This window comes from Maylandia zebra, linkage group LG5, assembly GCF_041146795.1.
Source record: "Maylandia zebra isolate NMK-2024a linkage group LG5, Mzebra_GT3a, whole genome shotgun sequence".
In the NCBI taxonomy this organism is placed as follows: domain Eukaryota; kingdom Metazoa; phylum Chordata; class Actinopteri; order Cichliformes; family Cichlidae; genus Maylandia; species Maylandia zebra.
The window spans coordinates 1,495,001-1,517,460 of NC_135171.1; the positions used below are offsets into that span (position 1 = coordinate 1,495,001).

The window sequence follows — 22,460 nt, forward strand, 5'->3', positions numbered from 1 at the left end:
GGGACATATCCCATCTTCCCAAATCCTGTTCTTTCACAGTACTGTCTGCATGATTAATACAGAGATTCTCTGTGTACTTGAATTAAGGGTAGTTTGTGTGTTACTCTATGTTTATGTGTGATCCTTTAATAATGACTCTGCTGCCAGCACACACACGTTAGGTTTCAACCGATGTGCAGTCAAACATCTTCTATATTCCATAACTCGATATTCATGATTGTTTACAAAAATGTTGATAACACATGGTCAAATACTATACACACTTTGGAATTTAAATGTCATGTCATTCATATTTATCAACCAGAAAAATAAAGGATCATGTTCCTCCATCTCACACACGTTACGACTATCTGCCCAAAAAGGATGGCATCATTTCTACCACCATCTGGGAGTCCAGCTGTGTGAACGCATCATTGTCTGTCTCCCTCTCTTCCTCTTATAATAACACAGCTGTGTGCAGCTGGTCATTCCCTTCCTGCTACTTAGGCTGTAGAAATCCCTCAGTCGATGCCAGCTCATTGTACTTACTGTGGCTTCCACATGTACCACGGGTTACTCTGTTATGTTTTGCCTACACTGGACTAACTTGGATGTCCTCTTAGTCCAAGTTAACAGGACATCCATGGATAATTCAGGAAATCCACCTGAATCTTCATCTGAGTGAATTATCTGCCTGTCCCTCTGCCAACTCCATTCAGAAAATACTTCTTTGTATTACTTATATTACGTGTTTTTCTTCTGTACCTGTTAAACTTTTACTTCAGTGTCCTGCATTTGGCTGCAAGAGTTGTGATGACTTTGGTCTGCAGTCTATGTTTCCTCCAGGAGAAGCTGTTGTCTTAATAATCGGTTTAGAGGGTCCACATTTGTCTTCCATCCTGACTGAACATCACGATTGGCTCTCGCTGCCTCCCAGCAACCATACAATTGTGTTATTGACATCCTTACCTGGTGCCTGATCTCTGCCCCTAAGCTGCCTATACAGTCTCACCAAATCAGAACACGAGCCAATGGAAAAACACACCCACCATTCATTAGCTGCTGACATCATCCCACCCTCGTCCTATTTCCTGGGAGCTGGATTTCTTGCATTAACTTTAGAGGTTTGAATTGTTAAAAACAAACAACCTTTACATCTGTTATCTTCTCCCTTTTAACTTCTTCTGCAAAGAGCCACAATCTTTGCGAAACATCTACGATCCCATTGCGACGAGTGGAAGACTACCTTCTATACTCACCTGGGGCATCTACCCTGTCCCACCACGTGGACTTACCAATGCTCTGGTTGTCTTCCAGGCGTTGGTAAATAATGTGCTTTGGGACTTCCTTAATTGCTTCATCTTTGTCTACTTGGATGATATTCTCATGTTTTCAAACCACTATAGTCATGTTTACTACAAGTATTACTTCCTCCAAACCATCAACGTGTCTTTTAGACCCCATTCCTACAAAACTGCTCAAAGAAGTCCTGCCGTTAATTAATTCTTCGATCTTAAATATGATCAACCTATCTCTAATAATCGGCTATGTACCACAGGCCTTCAAGCTAGCTGTAGTTAAACCTTTACTCAAAAAGCATCTCTAGACCCAGCAGTCTTAGCTAATTATAGGCCAATCTCCAACCTTCCTTTCATATCAAAAATCCTTGAAAGAGTAGCTGTCAAACAGCTAACAGATCATCTGCAGAGGTTTATTTGAAGAGTTTCAGTCAGATTTCAGAGCTCATCACAGCACAGAAACAGCTTTAGTGAAGGTTACAAATGATCTTCTTATGGCCTCTGACAGTGGACTCATCTCTGTGCTTGTCCTGCTAGACCTCAGTGCAGCGTTCGATACTGTCGACCATAATATCCTATTAGAGCGATTAGAACATGCTGTAGGTATTACAGGTACTGTGCTGCAGTGGTTTGTATCATATCTATCTAATAGACTCCAGTTTGTGCATGTAAATGGAGAGTCCTCTTCACACACTGAGGTTAATTATGGAGTTCCACAGGGTTCAGTGCTAGGACCAATTCTGTTTACATTATACATGCTTCCCTTAGGCAGTATCATTAGAAGACATAGCATACATTTTCACTGCTATGCAGATGACACCCAGCTGTACCTGTCCATGAAGCCAGATAACACACACCAATGAGTTAAACTGCAGGAATGTCTTAAAGACATAAAGACCTGGATGGCCGCTAACTTTCTGCTTCTTAATTCAGTGTGTGAATGTGTGGATGATTGTGTATAGTGTAAAGCGCTTTGGGGTCCTTAGGACCAAGTAAAGCGCTTTACAAATACAGACCATTTACCATTTAATTCAGATCAAACTGAGGTTATTGTACTGGGGCGATCGTGGCTCAAGAGTTGTCTTGTAATCGGAAGGTTGCCGGTTCGAGCCCTGGCTCGGACAGTCTCGGTCGTTGTGTCCATGGGCAAGACACTTCACCTACCGCCTACTGGTGTTGGCCAGAGGGGCCGATGGCACGATATGGCAGCCTCGCCTCTGTCAGTCTGCCCCAGGGCAGCTGTGGCTACAACTGTAGCTGCCTCCACCAGTGTGTGAGAGTGAATGAATAGTGGAATTGTAAAGTGCTTTGAGGGGTCCCGAAAAGCGCTATATAAATGCAATCCATTATTATTACTCGGCTCTGAAAAGCTTAGAAATATGGTATCTAACCAGATTCTTCCTCTGGATGGCATTACCTTGGCCTCCAGTAACGCTGTGAGGAACCTTGGAGTCATTTTTGACCAGGACATGTCCTTCAATGCACATATTAAACAAATATGTAAGACTGCTTTCTTCCATTTGTGCAACATCTCTAAAGTTAGAAATATCCTGTCTCAGAGTGACGCTGAAAAACTAGTTCATGCATTTATTACTTCCAGGCTGGACGACTGTAATTCATTATTATCAGGATGTCCAAAAAACTCACTGAAAAGCCTTCAGCTGATCCAAAATGCTGCAGCAAGAGTCCTGACAGGGACTAGAAAGAGAGAGCAGATTTCTCCTGTTTTGGCTTCCTGTTAAATCCAGAATTCAAAATCCTGCTCCTCACATACAAGGTCTTAAATAATCAGGCCCCATCTTATCTTAATGACCTTGTAGTACCATATCACCCTATTAGAGCACTTCGCTCTCGCTCTGCAGGCCTACTTGTTGTTCCTAGAGTATTTAAAAGTAGAATGAGAGGCAGAGCCTTCAGTTTTCAGGCCCCTCTTCTGTGGAACCAGCTTCCAGTTTGGATTCAGGAGACAGACACTATCTCTACTTTCAAGATTAGGCTTCAAACTTTCCTTTTTGCTAAAGCATATAGTTAGGGCTGGACCAGGTGACCCTGAATCCTCCCTTAGTTATGCTGCAATAGACGTAGGCTGCCGGGGATTCCCATGATGCATTGAGTTTTTCCTTTCCAGTCACCTTTCTCACTCAATATGTGTTAACAGACCTCTCTGCATTGAATCATATCTGTTATTAACCTCTGTCTCTCTTCCACGGCATGTCTTTATCCTGTCTTCCTTCTCTCACCCCAACCAATCACAGACAGAGTCAAAGGGCCAAACCGGGAGCTGTGTGGTACCGAACAGTCGGCCCACCTGAAGCTCACAACTAATGGAACTCAAAGATCTCCACAGCCACACGTCTTTCTCAAAGCATTCCTCAGTTACGAGCTCCAATGTTCCCATCTCAGGAGTGTGAGTTTTCAGTCTATTGGTCATTACCTTCATTGATGTTTCTGGTTAAGGAGAGCATCCCATGTACCATTACTAAGAACACACTGCCACCATATTCCAGCACCTATCTAATCTCCAGGTGAGAAAGTCTTTCAAAAGTGATTAATTACAAACTTAGTTTAAAAACTGTCTCTTGTTTACATTAGTGGATTTGAAACTGAGGCAATCAGCAACCCGTCCATCTAAAGCCACCCAAACACTGGGCTGCCACTGGCCAATCAAAGCACTCCATTCTCAAATTTCAGACAGTCATTGTCAAGTACTGAAGAAATGAATACATTGTTAACCAGGCTCAATGTGCAGCAGTGTATTTTACAAGCAGCTTCCCCCTCCACATCACTAAATATATGCATCATATCTATTTTTGACTAAATGAGTGGCAAACTGCAAGGAACACAGGAGGTGGGCACAAAGTCAGACACAGGAATGTGATGGAAGATCTGTTCACTGAGCCTCTATTGCCACCTTCTATTTCTATAGTACATACTACTGAAATGTTAGAAGCATTGTCATGTTCAAGCTGCTACGCATTGTGCTCTATACTGCCACATCAGGGTTTGGCCTTCCTCTCAGTCATACAACCCTCTGTGTTTCTGATCCATGTGGGTCTTCGTAGTCACCAAAGTCTTTAAGCTTCATATTACTCTTACAGTCAATACACTGACTACAACAAACAACTAAAATCTAGCTTAAAATCTATATCCTAGATTTTGGCATTCGGCACTATGGGATAATAGGTGTTATTTGCTTTAGCTATAGGTAGTTAGGTTGTAGCTTGTTATTGTCTTTACATCATTATTAAAATAGTTAAAAAACAGCCAACATTAAGAGAAACACAATAAAGCAACCCAAACGTATCATTCAGTATGAAACTAACCCACTTCTACACATGTAAAGAGCAGTTAGGAGGTTAGACTGAGCTTCAGTGAGTCAGAAGGTTAGCACCACGTTACACCCTTAGGAGGTGAACAGGAAACCGAGCTGTCCTTATAGGAAGAGGAAACTCACCACCGTGGGGCTCAGAGGCATTGTAAGATGTGTCATTGTATGGCTCCTCTAGAAACAAGAGGCACACACAGTGGCACATCAATCTGCATAAAAACACTCACACAACCTGACAACAATGTTCAATGTAACAATGTTCAATGTAACAATGTTCAATGTAACAATGTTCAGTGTAACAATGTTCAATGTAACAATGTTCAATGTAACAATGTTCAGTGTAACAATGTTCAATGTAACAATGTTCAATGTAACAATGTTCAATGTAACAATGTTCAGTGTAACAATGTTCAATGTAACAATGTTCAGTGTAACAATGTTCAGTGTAACAATGTTCAGTGTAACAATGTTCCGTGTAACAATGTTCAAACAAACTGTTGGAAGAACGATCCAACATTTCACAATCTGGGCCCTGTTTCAGGAAGCCGGTTTAGTGGAAAAACTGAGTAAGTATACCCTGAGTTAACGAAAACTCTGGGTTTTCGGTTTCACAAAGCGAGTTCAGCTGAAGCCTGAGTGAGTCACTATGACGACACACGCCGTGAAGCTAACCTGCCCCCTAGCAGGTTTACTACAACTAACCCTGACTGTCCCCGCCTCTTTGTCGGAAACCTGACAGTAGGAAGTGTCGGACATGGCGTGCCACTTCCTTGAAGAGCCAGTAGATCGTGAAGCCCAAATTCTCCGCAGAGCTCACCGCCGGGAGAGAGTGATCAGAGCGCGTTTGGACATTTTATCATTTCCTGATGATTTTCTGTGCGAACGTTACCGTTTCTCAGCACAATCTATAAGTTATGTGAATAACATCCTCAGGCCATATATTACGCATGTGACACATCGCGGACATGCTCTCAGTTCATTACGTATTATCTGTATTGCCCTTCGGTTTTTTGCAAACGGGAGCTTTCTGTATAATATTGGTGACGCTGAGCACGTTTCCAAGGCTACCGTCTGTCGGGCAGTCAGGAATGTTACAGTTGCACTGAAACGTCTCCTGTACTCGTTTGTGTTCCCCGGTCATAGACCCACAAGATTTATCAAAGAGGGATGCCACAAAATTGCAGGTATCAGGATGACCAAAACTTAATTTATGATGTGGTGATACTTGAACTACTACTTAAATTGTACATTTATTTTCACGGTTCCCAGGCGTGATTGGCTGTATAGATGGCACTCACATTCCAATCATTGCTCCTTCAGTAAATGAAGGAGACTATGTGAACAGGAAGTCTTTCCACAGCATTAATGTACAGGTACATAGTTCCCTGTAGCATTTCAAACTAACAAATTATTTCATTATAGTAATGGATGCTAATTTGTGTTCTCTGCACTGTGAAGATCATATGTGATGCTGCCAACATTATCACAAATGTGGAAGCCAAGCGGCCAGACTCTGTCCATGACTCACAAATATTCCGTGAATGTACACTGAGCACAAAATTTGGACATGGTGAGTTGAGAATACTTTAAAATATATAAAGACCAATTGCTTCAGGGACATTTGAACTGAAGTGTATCCTTCTGTCTTAGGAGAGTTCACTGGCTGCTTGCTTGGTGATAGGGGGTATCCATGTTTACCCTATTTGCTTACCCCTTACCCTGACCCTGAACCGGGCCCACAGCAGCGATATAATCTGGCTAATTGCAGGACAAGAGCCAGAGTTGAAATGACTATCGGAATGCTTAAGGCCCGGTTCCAGTGCCTGCAAAGACTCAGGGTCACCCCAGAAAGGGCATGTGACATTATTGTGGCATGTGTGATTCTTCACAACATTGCCACAATTAGAGGAGAACACTGTCCTTCTGAACCAGACATCAGCAGTGATCCAAACCATGAACATCCTGACCCTCCCACGGACATACAAGATGGAAGAGCAGTCAGAGACACCATATGTCACAATCATTTCCTTTGACCCATCACCTCAACATGTTGAAAGAAGAATAAACAGATTTTTTGTTCAACTGGCTTTATTGGTCGCCTGTATTTCCTGTACACAAAGTATTAAAAGATGTAAACCTCATAAAGTGTCTCTGTTGCTTCCTCCTCTGTAACAGCTGTCAATGTTTCTTCATTATTTTCCTGTAGTAAAGAAATAAACAACATTGCTGTTCTACTGTAAACTCATATAATCTGTGGAGTATTACTCACAACTGCATGTTGGTCTGGCTCAACAGGAGGCTGCACCAGATGCAGTACACCACCACCATCAACTGATAGAATATGAGGTTTATACAGGTCACTTATAACTTACAAGGGACCAAATGGCAATTAACAAACATACCAATCACCTTACACTTCATTGTCATTATGCTCTCAAAGACAACCAAGACTGAAGGAAGGCAAAATCAGTAGGAAAATAACTTCACTACAAATAATCCATTATGGTAAAGAGTTTATCAAATGAATGAGCAGCACTGCAAAGGTGACTGTGAAGAAAGGATGTATGCACATCATGTATTATTTTGAATTTACCCCTTATGTAGGCACTTGTGTCTTGCGGGGTTATTGACTCAGAGGATGTCCCCGCAGAGATGCCTTCGGCCACAGGGCGCCCACTGTTTTGGCTGAGGGCCAACTGCTCAGCCTCTGTGAGTGGTGGTGGAGGAGGACCCCCACCTGTTTTTCGGGCCTCCGCTTTTTTTCTAGTGGCTATAACGGGTCACATTTGATCATACAGAGTAAGCAAATATGTACTTGTAATGTGCTCAGATAATTTCAATAAGTGCTTACAGAAGGAAAATTAATGTAGCCTCTAACTGCAATTGATTTACATCGGACAAACAGACCAAGCACTATGGCTCATAATACAATTACACCTTACCTGTTTGGACTATATTTTTATATTTCATTTTTACTTGCTGCCAGGAACGTTTGGGGCCTGTTGGGTTGCACCTGCGCTCACATCACATCACAAAATCAAATGTATGAAATAAAAAATAAAATATAATAAAATAACGTGTTAAATGGGTGGAAATCCCTCGATCAATGTTTAAATTAACACTCACGCATTGACTCTGTCGGCTATGTTTTGCCATGCATGCTTTTGCAGCTATGGCTGTGTTACTTTTTTCCGCGGAATTTGCATGTTATCAGCATATGCTGCCATCAGAATTTCAGCCTCAAGCGCTGTGAAATACATTGACCGCGCCTTCTTTCCCTCCGTCTCCATGGTGACTCGCTTAATCTGTGCTCCGCTTATCAGGGCTTTCTGTATCCTCGAGCGCGTGCTTAACTTGGGGTTAAAGCAACTCCGCGTTGACTGAACTAATTGTTATCAGCCTTTCTGAAACCGAATATTCCGAGTTGGACAGTTCGGGGTTACTCAACCCTGCGTATCGTTTTTCACTCTGAGTTTTCTAAACCGGCTTCCTGAAATAGGGCCCTGGTCTTTCAGAGGCAGCATTAGGAAATCATCACAAAGGTTATGGTTTCGTGCATGACATGTCATAACATCCTCTCCAGTTAGATAGATGGGGTCTTACTCTACTTGGGTTAAAGTAGTGTATGTGTTCAAAACAGACAAAGCAGATAAGAGTTTAGCAGGAAACAGCAGCTCTAACGACACAACAGCAATAATCAGTTTGGCAACTGACTGCTTCAGGATCCAACTCGTAATTAGTTTGTGTGTGTGTGTGTGTGTGTGTGTGTGTGTGTGTGTGTGTGTGTGTGTGTGTGTGTGTGTGTGTGTGTTGCATACTTACTGGTCTGAACTTTGAGTTTGTATGGGTTCTTCTCCTGGATGGTGTGTGTGAACAGAAAGCGAGCTTTACAGCTGTAGTCTGTGTTTGCATCTTGGGCCAAAACATTGGAGAAGTAGAGGTCTCCATTAAGACCCATGGACACTCGTTTATCCTGAGGGATTGGACTCATATCTCAAGGTCACAAGAACAGACAGAAATGAAGAATAAGAGAGAAGGAATGAAACCACATCGATAAGTTTAGGATTTCATATATCAGCTGCAAGTTCAATAATGTTCAATGCTAGATTGGATCTGGGCAGCTCAGCGTGTACCTGAAAAGATGTAAAACAGGTTTTTGGCTCTAAAGTGGTCCTTCCAGGTCATTAAACAGACATGTCTTTATTTTTAAATCTGGTTGAGTCAAAGTGCCTTCCTTCCATTTTTTAATACCTATGCAAGATTTCCTCTTGCAGTGAAAGAATGCAAAGAGGGGCCATGTCATCTGAGCAGCTGGGACTAATAAAACAAATACAGACCACTTCTATATTTGCCACAAGTATGTCTATGTTTGATCTAGAGTTTGACGACATTTCTCAACTAGACTGAGTGCAACAGATGGTTATCCAACGTTTTGATGTCGTTTAAACTTCCAATTCAGTTAAAGCACAATGATGTCACTCCTTAAAAGCGTCCTGACGTGTGACAAAGTTATCTTTCCAACAATTTTTTGTTAGGTCCAATATTTGCACCCAATATTTTCGTTGTTGCATGGACTCTGCTTGGTATTATATGCTTTGTTGTGTCATTCATATATAGCTGCTTGAAGTATTACCATGACACATAAGTGATCTCTGGAAAAGCCAAAATGTCAACCTACAAACACAGAAGTAACAATCTCTTCAGGGCTACTGGAGACAGTTTGCTGCGTCTATTTTCACATATAACTCAAATCAACATCAGCTCAAGCAAAACTGGTATGGCCCAGATCTGCTCCACACAATGTGCTTACACATGGCCCACATAGTGCAAACAATGACGGCCCTTTGGTGGCCCAGATCTGGTTTGCCAGAGGTGGCCCACACACGAGCCAGCACATGGCTCGTGTTGCAGACACACTGCTGGTCCTGTGCAAAAGTAACATGACGAAACTCTGTTCAGACTGATTGTTACATAGCACTTTTCTACTCTCCTGGATTACTCAAAGCACTCTATACAACATACCACATTCACACCCTTTCCATAAACTGAGTGCTTCCTAACTACATTTATACACTTTTATGCAAACTGGAGGAACCAGGGATCAAACCACTAACCTTCCGATCACTAGATGACCTGCTCTACCGCCTGAGCTACAGCCACCCGGTGGTAAACATGAGTAAACCCTCACTAGGTTTTGGATAAAGTGTACACTCACAAACAGTCAGAAGTGCCAGCTTGATGCTGGATCCAGGCCAGAGCTGTTTTCTGTGAGCCTGGGCCACATACACCAAACCACAATTGGGCCAGACCTGCCTGCTATGTGGGATGCTGATGTGTTATTCTACAGTCACTACAGACAATCCTCCAGTACACCCACACAGATGTCAAGGCGAAGCATCCCCCATTGTAAGTGTGCGATGGGTGACATAACCCATCTGACTGTTAACACAGAGCCCCAGGACCAATCAGCAGCTGGGCCAGCAATCCTAATGATGCATCGGTGTGTCTGCTCTGGCTTCCTGTTGTTTGTTTATGACTGTGTTTGTGTCACAAGCTTTATGGTGAACAGGTCAGTTCAGGTTAACAGCCATTTACAGCAATGTCAGTTTCCAAGCAGGACAAATGTCCAGTCTATATTTCAGTTTCAGTTTTACATAGAGAATTATAGACTGGACTGAATAAAAATTGGTATTGTTCAACTAAATAGCTTCTTGCCTCTGGCTGTAAAACAGCTAATGGCTGAACATGAGGCCTGCTCTGTCAGCTAACAGTGGCATGAACTTGTGCAGAGAAGCCTAAGCCTAAGGACCAGAGCAGCACGAGGCGCCGGGAATCAGAAAAAACACAGGAGTCCTAAATAAAATGCACCTCATACATCAAGCTAGCTGTGCTGAAGAACTTTAACAAAGCAATCAGGTTATCCCTAAGAATGAATGACTGATAGGTGAAGCCAGTCTGGGTTCAGATTCCTACAAGTGTCTCTCTAACAGCGAGGAAACAGATACCACATGCTACAAAAAAGAAGAGGGTTTAGTGATTGGGGGAGTTTGAAACTCACTGCTGTCCATCCAGAAGGTGAACGGAGGAGGCAGACCTGGTGGGGGGTTGCAAGGTAGAACCAGTGCGGAGCCTTCAGTCACAGATACTGGCTCCAGCACCTCCTTAGGCCACAGAGGAGCCTCTGGAGGATTGGGGGAAATATGAACAACAGGATTCAGCTACTAGTTGAAAATATAAGAAATACAATTAGCACTGAGCTGTTGGTGCAGATAGATATCTGTCACCATCCATGAATCCACTTATTACTCCAAAGTTTCAAGGGGTGTGTTCTGCATATCACAAATGAATGAATGACATGTAAACAGCAATTAGTGTGTTCTGTGATCTTACTGGAGACCCGGAGCAGGATTTTGTTGGACAGAGACACTCCAAAGTCATTGGTGGCAAAACACTGGTATTCTCCCTCGTAGTCCTCTGGCCGACCTCCGCTGCGGAAGCCAATCTCCAGGGTTCCCGAGCGTTTTCGCATCGTCACCCTGGGATCTTTCCCAATATTGAAAAACTTCCCATTTCTTCGCCATGAAAACCTAAGATTTAGTTGAAGAAATCAAAGAATTATATCTCTTATAACCTTGTTTTCCAAGAGCAGACATTATCTATGTGTAACCACACTGAGGCAGGAAACACCGGGCAAAATATAACCACAAATAAACAGCAGCTCTCATAGCTGGACTGGCCATCGGGCATACCGGGCATTTGCCCGGTGGGCCGCTGGAGATTTTTTGTTTTTATGGGCCGATGGATTTTTTTTTTTTTTTTTAGGAAGGGTATATATAATGAAAGGTGTTGGATTGGCCAATTGGTCATGATCGACTCTGGGCTGGACCAATTACAGCCGAGGAGGCCGGATGCACCCTCCCCCTTGTTTAGCAATCATGTGATTTTCGCGCATTGCATTCCGGGAACTCGTGGCAAAACAATCCAAGTACCGCATCAAATGCAAGCATTTGCAGCACCGCAAAACGTTCATTCTCCGGTTCCAATACCTTCTTGTTTTTTCTTTGCCGCACAAAAAAGGAATGTACAAAACAAAAGGAGAACAATGCCAGTCCGTACAAAGACAGACTCCACGAAAAGACAAAGAAAAGATACGAGGAAAAAATCAAAGGAGTGAAAGGGTCAGACCCTTACGAGCACACAGAGGGACAAAATACGTCAGTGTGCTGCCCACTTTCACCACGCTCATATTTATAATTACACGGTTCTTGGAGTGAGTGCATACACTCATGAAGTTTAGTAACTTCAGGTCACTGCAACAAGCCCAGGTACAGTTTACCGACGGATGGGTGCAGGACCTTGAAATGCACCGTGTAGAACGAAAGACCATCGTACGAACAAAGGTAAGTTTACCAGTCTCACAAATCGTCGTCATAAATACACATTCCTTAACCGTTTATTAATATAACCTTTGAGCTCAACGGTAATTAATTAGTAGTGGAAATAATTTCTGGTAGCATCACAGAAATGTAGCAGTGACAATAATACTGTATGCTGTAATCGTACTGGGCAATTAGTGATACAAAACAACTGTTTTATCCTGTGAATAAAAGTATATGTTTTTGTCAATGTACCATAATAACAGAAGCGAAACGCAATATTGTGTCAGGACAATTCACTATTTATGCACAATAAACAAAGGAGCATAGCGCGACAATTTCTGTTCAGCGCCAGACTTGCTTGTAACCTATATCACCAATTATGTTAAGAAAAATGACGCATTAACTACTACAAAACACTGACCTTCGTGTAAATGCTTGGAGCAGACTAACCTGTGAGCTGGAGTGTTCTGAGACGTTATATTTGGTATATCCAGACCATCCGTCGCCTCTTTGTTACTTCGGAAACATGGCTTAAAAAATTTCTCTTCAACGACGTAATCCGATAAAAAAAAAACGATCTCTTTACCCGTCAGCTTCCCGTGGCTGTCATGCGACCGGCTATTGTAGTTAATAATACAACAGCTTCTTGCCATTTTTGTGTTTCTTTTTATCGCTGTGTAACTGATTTCAATTGAAAGCCTGCGTGCGCTAGTACCTCTTGCCACGAGTTCCCAGAATCCTTTGTGGTTTTACCCCTGAATGACGTCACGTTTTCAATCTTTATCCTGGTGGGCTGGTCTCTAGTCAAAATGCCCGGGCCGATTTTTTGTCCCAGTCCAGCCTTGGCAGCTCTCCAAATAATAAAAGGAAAAAAATCTAACTCAAATTAGATTTTTTGTTTGTGTTTTACATTATTTATACGTTTTTCTCTGAAAGTGTCTGATTGTTTAGACGTATGTTTTGCTTTTTCATTTGAGCTGAAACTTCAGTGGAGACGACATGATGATGATGATGATGATGAGCCTGTATTTGTCACACGCACATGTTCACATGCTTCATGTCGATGCTAAATGTTGCACTTTGCTTCACGTTGCTTAGAACGTCCACATTTTGACTTTTACTCAGTATTTTCTCCTTTTTGTCCACTCAGGACTGCACTGTACAATTTCTTTACCCAATGTTGTCGTATAACAGCTTGTGTGTGTATACATTTTGTTTGTTTTTAACTACCTCTGTCTAGTCTATTTCAGAATCAGAATCAGAATCAGAATACTTTATTGATCCCTGGGGGAAATAATTTTTTGTTACAGTGCTCCATTTTAAACCAACATTAAGACAAGACAGACAATACGCTAACTAAGAATAGTACAATATATACATATATATACATACATACATACATAAGTCACTTATAAATAAATATTTGGAAAAGAAACGTGTAGTTGTAGCAGCAAACAGTGTGTTAAGTGGATGCGTTGTACAGGGAGCCACAGGCAGGAATGATTTCCTGTGTCGTTCAGTGGTGCTTTTCGGTAATCTCAGTCTCTCACTGAACGAGCTCCTGTGACTGACCAGCATGTCATGGAGTGGGTGGGAGGTGTTATCCAACATTGTCTTTATCTTGGACAGCATCCGCCTCTCCGACACCACCTTGAGGGAGTCCAGCTCCATCCCCACAACATTGCTGGCCTTACGGATCAGTTTATTAAGTCTGTTGGCATCTGCGACCCTCAGCCTGCTCCCCCAGCATGCAACAGCATAGAGGATCGCACTGGCCACAACAGACTCATAGAAAATCCTCAGCATTTTCTGGCAGATGTTGAAGGACCTCAGTCGCCTCAAAAAATAGAGACGACTCTGGCCCTTCCTGTAAAGTGCTGTGGTGTTTTTAGCCCAGTCCAGTTTATTGTCAATGTGTACTCCAAGGTATTTATAGTCCTCCACAATGTCCACACTGACCCCCTGGATTGAAACAGGGGTCAAGTGTTTCCTGGTCTTCCTGAAGTCCACGATCAGTTCCTTGGTCTTTGCCATGTTGAGCTGCAGATGATTCTGCTCACACCACGTGACAAAGGAGTCGACCACAGCCCGGTACTCTGTCTCATCATCCCTGCTGATGCATCCAACCACCGCAGAGTCATCAGAAAACTTCTGAAGATGGCAGGTCTCTGTGCAGTGGCTGAAGTCTGTGGTGTAGAGGGTGAAGAGGAAGGGGGAGAGGACAGTCCCCTGTGGTGCCCCTGTGTTGCTGATCACCTTGTCAGACACACACTGTGGGAGACGTACATATTGTGGTCTTCCTGTCAGGTAATCAACAATCCAGGACACCAGAGAAGCATCCACCTGCATCGCTGCTAACTTATCACCCAGGAGGGTCGGCCTGATGGTGTTGAAAGCACTGGAAAAGTCAAAAAACATGACCCTCACAGTGCTCGCCGGCTGGTCCAGATGGGTGTAGACACGATTGAGCAGGTAGATGATGGCGTCCTCTGTTCCGAGACGAGGCTGATAAGCGAACTGAAGGGGATCCAGATGTGGTCTTACTATGGGTCGCAGCTGGTCCAGGATGAGCCTTTCCAGGGTCTTCATGATGTGGGAGGTCAGTGCCACGGGCCTGTAATCCTGGGGGCCACTGGGACGAGGCGTCTTTGGTACAGGGACGAGGCATGATGTCTTCCACATCACCGGGACCCTCTGCAGACTCAGACTCAGCATAAACAGTTTATGAAAGACTCCACACAGCTGGGGGGCACAGGTCTTGAGGACGAGGGGACTCACTCCGTCTGGTCCAGCAGACTTGCCTGAGTGAAGTCTCCTCATTTGCATCTCAACCTGGTATTGAGTGAAGGTGATGGGTGGGGGAGGGGTGTCAGGAATCTCACAGGAGGCAACATGTGAAGAGAGAGGCTGGCACAGTGGTGTGGCTCTGGATTCCAGGCTGACTGCAGGTGAGGTTGTGGGGGTGGGAGCAGACACTGTGGTGTCGAATCTATTGAAAAACAGATTCAACTCGTCGGCTCTATTCTCACCTCCCTCAGCTCCCCTGCTGTTGGTTGGCCTGAATCCAGTGATGGTCTTCATGCCCCTCCACACCTCTCTCATGCTGTTCTGCTGGAGTTTCCACTCCAGCTTCCTCCTGTAATTGTCCTTAGCCTCTCTGATCTTGTCCTTTAGTAACACCTGGATCTTCCTCACCTCCTCTTTGTTGCCCCCTCTGAAAGCCCTCTTCTTGTTGTTGAGGAGGGCTTTGATGTCCTTAGTCACCCACGGCTTGTTATTTGGGTAACAATGAACAGTCTGAGCTGGAACAATGGAGTCGGTGCAGAAAGTTATGTAGTCTGTGATACACTCAGTAAGCCCATTGATGTCCTCGGCGTGAGGCTCACAGAGTGTTTCCCAGTCGGTCACCTCGAAACAGCCCTGTAGTTCCGCTATTGCCTCCTCTGACCACCTCCTAACAGTCCTGGTGGTCACAGGTTCCCTCCTCACAATTGGCACATAGCGGGGGGTGAGGTGAATCAGGTTATGATCTGACCTACCAAGTGGGGGGAGGGAGGAGGAGCTGTATGCATCCTTGACGTTAGCATACAGTAAGTCTAAAGTTTTCTCTCCCCTGGTGGGACAGTCCACATATTGTTTGAATGTTGGTAGTGTATTGTCCAGTGATACATGGTTGAAGTCACCCGAGATCACAATAAAGGCACTCGGGTGCTGAGTCTGTAGCCTGGCTATGGCAGAGTGGATAGTGTCACATGCAGCTGTGGGGTTAGCAGAGGGGGGAACATAGACAGCCACCAAGATGACGTGAGAGAATTCCCTGGGTAAATAATACGGCCTGAGTCCAACAGCACACAGTTCAGTGTCCGGGCAACAAATCCTTTCTTTGATTGTTATGTTGGCAGGGTTACACCACCGGTTGTTAACTAAAACAGCAAGCCCACCTCCTTTACGCTTACCGCTAGCGATGCTGTCCCTGTCCGCCCGAACAGTGTGGAAGCCTTCCACGGAAGCATTCTCATCGGGAATGACCTGGTGCATCCATGATTCGGTGAAACACATCAGGCTACACTCTCGGTATTCCCTCTGACTCCGTACCAGTGCTGAGAGCTCGTCGATTTTACTTGCCAACGATCGCACATTTCCCATCACGATAGACGGCAGACACGGTTTAAACCTCCTCCTCGCTTCGAGCCTCCGCTGTCTCACCGTCACCTTTTTTCTTCTCTTCTGTCCTTGACCTCTGCATCCCCGATGTGTTTTCCTCCAAATTTCAGCTGGTACTTCTGCGGGCACTTCTGCGGGCCTGGCCAGCGAGCCGGCCGGCATCAGGGCGATCAGCTGATCTCTGGAGTAAACAGTCCGTGCGTGTAGGAGATGTGCCGCGGTCCCGTTCCATGATAAAAGTAACAGTTCCACGGCCACCAGAAGAACAAAAACTCTCTCAATCCACATGATTGAGTAAGAGATAGAAAACGGAGGAAAATACAAGTCAGAAAAAAAAAAGAATACGTAAGAAAAAAGAGCTAAACTAAGAGAAAAGCAGGAGCGACTGTAACAGGCTGCACGCTGGTTGGCGCATGCGCACTTCTGTAGTGTGTTTGTAAAAAAGCACAATTTCACCACACCATTGCAAGCTAAGGCTGTTTATATTAAACACATCAGACACCAAGGACACACTAACACTGTGATAATGATCTTTTCATTGTTTAACAAGCAGAAATGCCAAAGTTCTCTGCTTGTTACCAGGTGACATAAGGTACTGCTGATCAATGCACTCGACTAACTGTTCAGAAGAAACCAATACGTGACATGTACACTGGGACCACCTGTATAAAAGCCGACGTTTGGCAGTTTTCTGGTATGCTAAAAAGGAAAGACCACAGAAATAATCTTAGTGATGCAACTGGTGCTGCCCAACATGGACACAACACGATTTCCAGAACAAATAAAAGTCCCTCATTCAACAGTGAGAGTGATCGTGCACAAATGGAAATCAAGCCTCCCAGGATATACATACCAACCAAGGTCACCCTGAGGTCACACAACGCTCAGAGAAACTGCAAGAACTCCAGAGGCTACATCTTAGTACGTTCAAAGGTACAGTACAGTTTGATAAAGACTAACCAAGCATGGCTTCTTTGGAAAATCTACCAGGAGAAAGCATCTTTATCCATTGGAACATGTGGTTCTATTTCATTCTGTTTTAGTATCGTCTAAGGACCTGATTCAGTCCTAATAAACAAAACCCTACAATTAAAAGAAGATGTATTTTTCACATGACTGTATATTACTCAACTGTTATATGATGGCAGTACAAATATCCACCACACAGTCTGCACGTGCATTTAGTAATACTTTAATCCGTGTGGTTGGTTAGTGAGGAAGTCAGCTCCAGTTTTAGTGAGGCGTGGGGATTTACAAGTAAAGCTTCCTGTTGTTTTTCAGCAAGTAACAGCTGTGCTCGGCCTGTTTGTGGTGCAACACAGAGCACCGAACCAGGAGAGTGTGTGTGTGTGTTATGTAGTTAGAGACTGATTGCAAGTAAGTGAACAATCCTTTTTGGTGAATGATCCATGTCCACCATGTGCATTACTGAAACAGAGGAGACACAGCATGTGCACATGGCGTAGTGGCTCTGAGTGGCTGTTTGTGAGGTTGTGTACTTATCTGTGTGAACACAAAAATCTTCCTGTCTCCAGTGAAACAATGAACCACTGCTCTGAGCTGCCCATACACCCAGTGATGTAAGCAGTGGTGTCTGTGTTTGTGTTTAGGCCTGGTCTGAGTTTGACTTACAGAGGTGTGACTTGGTGTTAGCTATTCCTTTAAGCCTCATCCCCGTGTGTGAGGCATCAAATGCTCCAGAGCAACAGCGGGACAGAGAAAGGTACAAACACTGTAAACCAATGTGACAGCTCATTTGTGTATGAGCCTCGGTGCTGAGCAGAGCTGAATTGTAAACAGATTAATCTAAAACCATGGATGGCTTTATTGATCCAAACGTCTGTATCTTGTGGTTCCCATAATTTACTCCAATGCTCTCTTCTGGCTTTTCCTTGACCCAAACCTTTTAAGATCTCACATCTCTGAGGCTCTTTCAACCCCTGTTGTGGAGACGGCCCAGCAGCAGCTGCACTTTTTCAAGGGTTTAAGGAGGAATCAGTCGGTGCTGGTGAACTTTTACCGTTCTACAGTTGTTCTACACATGCCATTACTGTGTTGTATGCCGGCTGAGACTATAAGCCCTTGATGTCTCCTCTGACCGACCTCGTCACCTGGAAGGGTAGGAACCTGAGAAGGTTCCTCATCTGTGGTTCCCTCATCACAGACTTCACTAGGTCTCAGGTGGTGCAGTCCGGTACTCGGCCTGTAGATGGCCTTTGAGTAGGGAGGATTGCCATAGTCTGCCAATGGACTGTGTATGTTTTTAACTCTCTGAGCCTAGGAAAGGTTGAGGTCTTGTACAAGCCTTTGGGTGGTGCTTGGAGCCTCTCCACTCCCTTGTCAGCCTCATCAGCTGCAGTATAAATAAACCAGCTCTGCAGCCCAGTCTCTGCTAGATTATTATACTCACCTCTACAACCTGCCTGCTTACCCTTCAACAGCGTCTTCCCTCGTGGGGAAATCCTTTTTGAAATCCTCTGCAAAAAATCACCTGGACTAACTTATGTCTGTCCCCTTGAGCCTGCTTCTCTAGACCTGTGCAGTTCCCAGACTTCCGTTTCCTCCCTGTTGCAACATACAAAGTGCACATGTGTCCATATAAAAGCCTTTTGTCCATAACTATTCCCTGTGGCCCTTTGATGTTGCTCCTGAGTCACCGCTTCAGCTGGCCACCATCAGCTGGACCAGAGAATAAACAGTATTAAAGTAGCAGGAGTAAAAAAGTAGAATGCTTACATAGAATATTGTTCTTGTTCTATGACAGTAAAGACGGTAATTTGTAAGTTTGCTCACTGATACAGAAATGAACAAGCTCTAATTTTTATGGTAGTGCAATTTTAATGGAGAGAGACAGAATATCAACCAAAAATCCAGAAAAAGCACATTACATAAAGGTTATATATTGAAGTGGATGTCACTGAGTGAAACAAGTATTGATCCCCTACAAACCAGCCAGAATTCTGGTTCCCACAGACTGGCTCAGTGGCACAGAGACTGTAATCAGTCAATCCATTACAAAAACTCCTCGTCCAATCTCATTATACACTGAACAAAAATATAAACGCAACACCTTTGTTACTGCTCCCATTCCCCATGGGATGGACGTAGAGACCTAAAATTCATTCCAGATACACAATATAACCATCCCTCCCAAACAGTGGTCACAAATCAGTCCAAATGTGTGGTAGTGGGCACATCTGCCATATTGAGATAATCCATCCCACCTCACAGGTGTGCCACATCAGGATGCTGATCTGACATCATGAGTAGTGCACAGGTGTACCTCAGACTGCCCACAACAAAAGGCCACCCTGGAATGTGCAGTTTTTTGCGCTATTGGGGGTCTGGGGACCCAGAACCGGTCAGTATCTGGTGTGACCACCATTTGCCTCATGCAGTGCAACACATCGTCGCATGGAGTCTATCAGATTGTCAATTGTGGCCTGTGGAATGTTGGTCCACTCCACTTCAATGGCTGTGCGAGGTTGTTGGATATTCGTGGGAACTGGTACACGCTGTCGTATACGCCGGTCAAGCACATCCCGAACATGCTCAATGGGTGACATGTCCGGTGAGTATGCTGGCCATGCAAGAACTGGGACATTCTCAGCTGCCATCTGCCCTGAACAATGTGAACCATGATTCATCCGTGAAGCGCACACCTCTCCAACGTGCCAGACGCCATCGAATGTGAGCATTTGCCCACACAAGTCTGTTACGGCGACGAGCTGGAGTCAGGTCAAGACCCCGATGAGGACGACGGGCATGCAGTTGAGCGTCCCTGAGACGGTTTCTGACAGTTTGTGCAGAAATTGTTTGGTTGTGCAAACCAATTGTTCCAGCAGCTGTCTGGGTGGCTGGTCTCAGACGATCTTGGAGGTGAACCTGCTGGATGTGGAGGTCCTGGGCTGGTGTGGTTACACGAGGTCTGCGGTTGTGAGGCCGGTTGGATGTGCTGCCATATTCTCTGAAACGCCTGTGGAGACGGCTTATGGTTGAGAAATGAACATTCAATGCACGGGCGACAGATCTGGTTGACATTCCTGCTGTCAGCATGCCAATTGCACGCTCCCTCATTGCTTGTGGCATCTGTGGCATTTTGCTGTGAACCAAAACTGCACATTCCAGGGTGGCCTTTTGTTGTGGGCAGTCTGAGGTACACCTGTGCACTACTCATGATGTCAGATCAGCATCCTGATGTGGCACACCTGTGAGGTGGGATGGATTATCTCAATATAGCAGATGTGCCGACTACCACACATTTGGACTGATTTGTGACCACTGTTTGGGAGGGATGGTTATATTGTGTATCTGGAATGAATTTTAGGTCTCTACGTCCATCCCATGGAGAATGGGAGCAGTAACAAAGGTGTTGCGTTTATATTTTTGTTCAGTGTATGTATAAAGCACACCTGTCCACAGGAGCATTTTCTTCCATTCCAACCTCTCCATCACCATGGGCAAGGACGAAGAGCTGTCAAAGCATGTCACAAGACTGTAGACCCACATAAGACTGGAATGGACAAGACCATCAGCAAGAAGCTCGGTGACATGGTGGCAGCTTTTGGTGCAATGATTCACAAATGGAATTTATTTGTCATGGTCCTGAGTCTGAGGACTCAGTGTTTTGTGTTTCCTTATGCTTTTGTTCATTCCGAGTGTGTATTCTGTTGTGATTTTGCCATTTGTTAGGTTTCTGTTCTTTGCCTGCCTGCTCCCACTTCTGTGTTCCCTCTGTCTGTCCATGGTGTTATTGTGTCTGCTCATGAGTCTGCCTGTCAAGTTCAGTGTCCTGTCTGGTTCACTGTGTCTGTTAGTTTCCTGTTTTATTCTGAAAGTTCATGTCTCATGTCAGTGTGTTCAGTTTTACCTCTCCCCTGTCTCGTTAGCCTAATTGCTCCCAGCTGTGTCTCCCTCCTGTGGCCCATTCCCTGATTACTCCCCGTGTATTTAAGCCCTGTGTTTTCCTGTGCTCTCTGTTGCGTCGTCTGTTTAGGTCCATGTCCGGCTGCATTATTCTGTTACCTGGTATTCATTCTGCGTCTCTCTGCGTGCATTTCGCTCCTCCTCCCGTGAGTGTCTGGTTTAAGTTTTGTTCTTTAGTTTTCCCAGTTTAGGTTTGTTTACTCCCCGCTCTGCTCTTCCTGTTTTGTAGTGATGGGCAGATGAAGCCCCATGAAGCACTGGAGCTTTTCATCCAATTGGTTCACCCCAACGCGAAGCTTCATGAAGCTTCATTTGCTCTAGCAGGACACCTACTGGACGTAAAAATAATAGCTGGCATGAATTTGAAGAGTGTGGCATTTTGCACACAGCCTGTAAATGTCAACAACAAAAGGAGTGTGTAAAACATGTATATTGTAGTGATGGCAGTATACTGTGTATATTTATGCTGGCAGTATGGAAAATGATTATTTGCGGCAAAGTTCGAACCGCTTCATGAACCAGTCACGTGGTACAGCCGGGCAGCGAGGCTTCGGACGTCATCATTTTCAGCTCCTCCCATAAATGAAGCAAGCCTCGATACGCGCTTCGCGGAAACGCCCCCTCCATTACTCGACACACGCTCCGAAGCCTCGATACAGAACGTCCCATCACTACTGTTTTGTCACCTTCTCACCGCTGTAAATAAACACTCACTCGCACCCCAGCCAGTGCCTGCATTTTGGATCCTTTTTTCAATACACCACACGACTGCCCCCAGCCGTGACAATATTGTATAATTCATGGTAAATGGCGGCCTAGCCAGTCTCCAGAGCTCAAAGCTATAGAAAGTCTACGGCCCAGTCAAGATCCATCAAGCAAAGTGGAACAGCGTGGCTGGACGTCGACACGGCCGGGAGGTGAATGCCTACAAAGCTGTGACGACACTCAACAATGTTGCACCACAGCAACAGGAAGATGTGCCAAAATCCTTCCATAATGGTGTGAGAAACTGATTACATGGAAGTTATATACAAAACCTCAATGTTTTTCACACAGTACATCTGCATTTTGGCTTAATGTGTACAAACAAGTAACTCCACTGTGTCATTCGTTGTTCTTTATGGATGCTTTGTTTTTACCATGACTCATGTTGGGAGTGTGTGTGAGCTTACGTTGGCACTGGGTTGCCCTTGGCCTCACACTCAATGATGATGTTATCTCTGGGGTCCACAATGTAGTTCTTTACTGACTGTTTCATGATAGTTGGGGGCTGCTTCACTGGGAGAGAGAAACAAGACAGTAGCTTTAGTAGAGGTTCACCACCTAATCACATCCACTGGAAGAAAACACAGCATTATATTTGTAAAGAGCCATCATGGTATGGCA

At 44.5% G+C, this 22,460-nt stretch overlaps 1 protein-coding gene across 22 annotated transcripts in view; it reads right to left on the reverse strand.

Annotated features, from left to right (window-relative positions):
- Positions 1 to 22,460, reverse strand: part of nfasca (neurofascin homolog (chicken) a) — a 174,574-nt gene that overhangs the window by 60,427 nt on the left and 91,687 nt on the right. For 20 of the 22 annotated variants that reach the window (XR_001341979.2, XR_001341981.2, XR_001341978.4 and 17 more), the window contains 5 exons: positions 22,247 to 22,352; positions 10,996 to 11,192; positions 10,664 to 10,786; positions 8,428 to 8,598; positions 4,732 to 4,779 (listed from right to left, as the gene is read on the reverse strand). Coding sequence is in view for 17 of the 22 variants with exons in the window: in XM_014410352.3 (XP_014265838.1) it covers positions 4,732 to 4,779; positions 8,428 to 8,598; positions 10,664 to 10,786; positions 10,996 to 11,192; positions 22,247 to 22,352 (645 nt within the window). In the remaining 5 variants the exon portion in view is untranslated. The remainder of the gene's footprint in view (positions 1 to 4,731; positions 4,780 to 8,427; positions 8,599 to 10,663; positions 10,787 to 10,995; positions 11,193 to 22,246; positions 22,353 to 22,460) is intronic. The other 2 variants (XM_014410364.3, XM_014410357.2) reach the window with 1 other exon arrangement.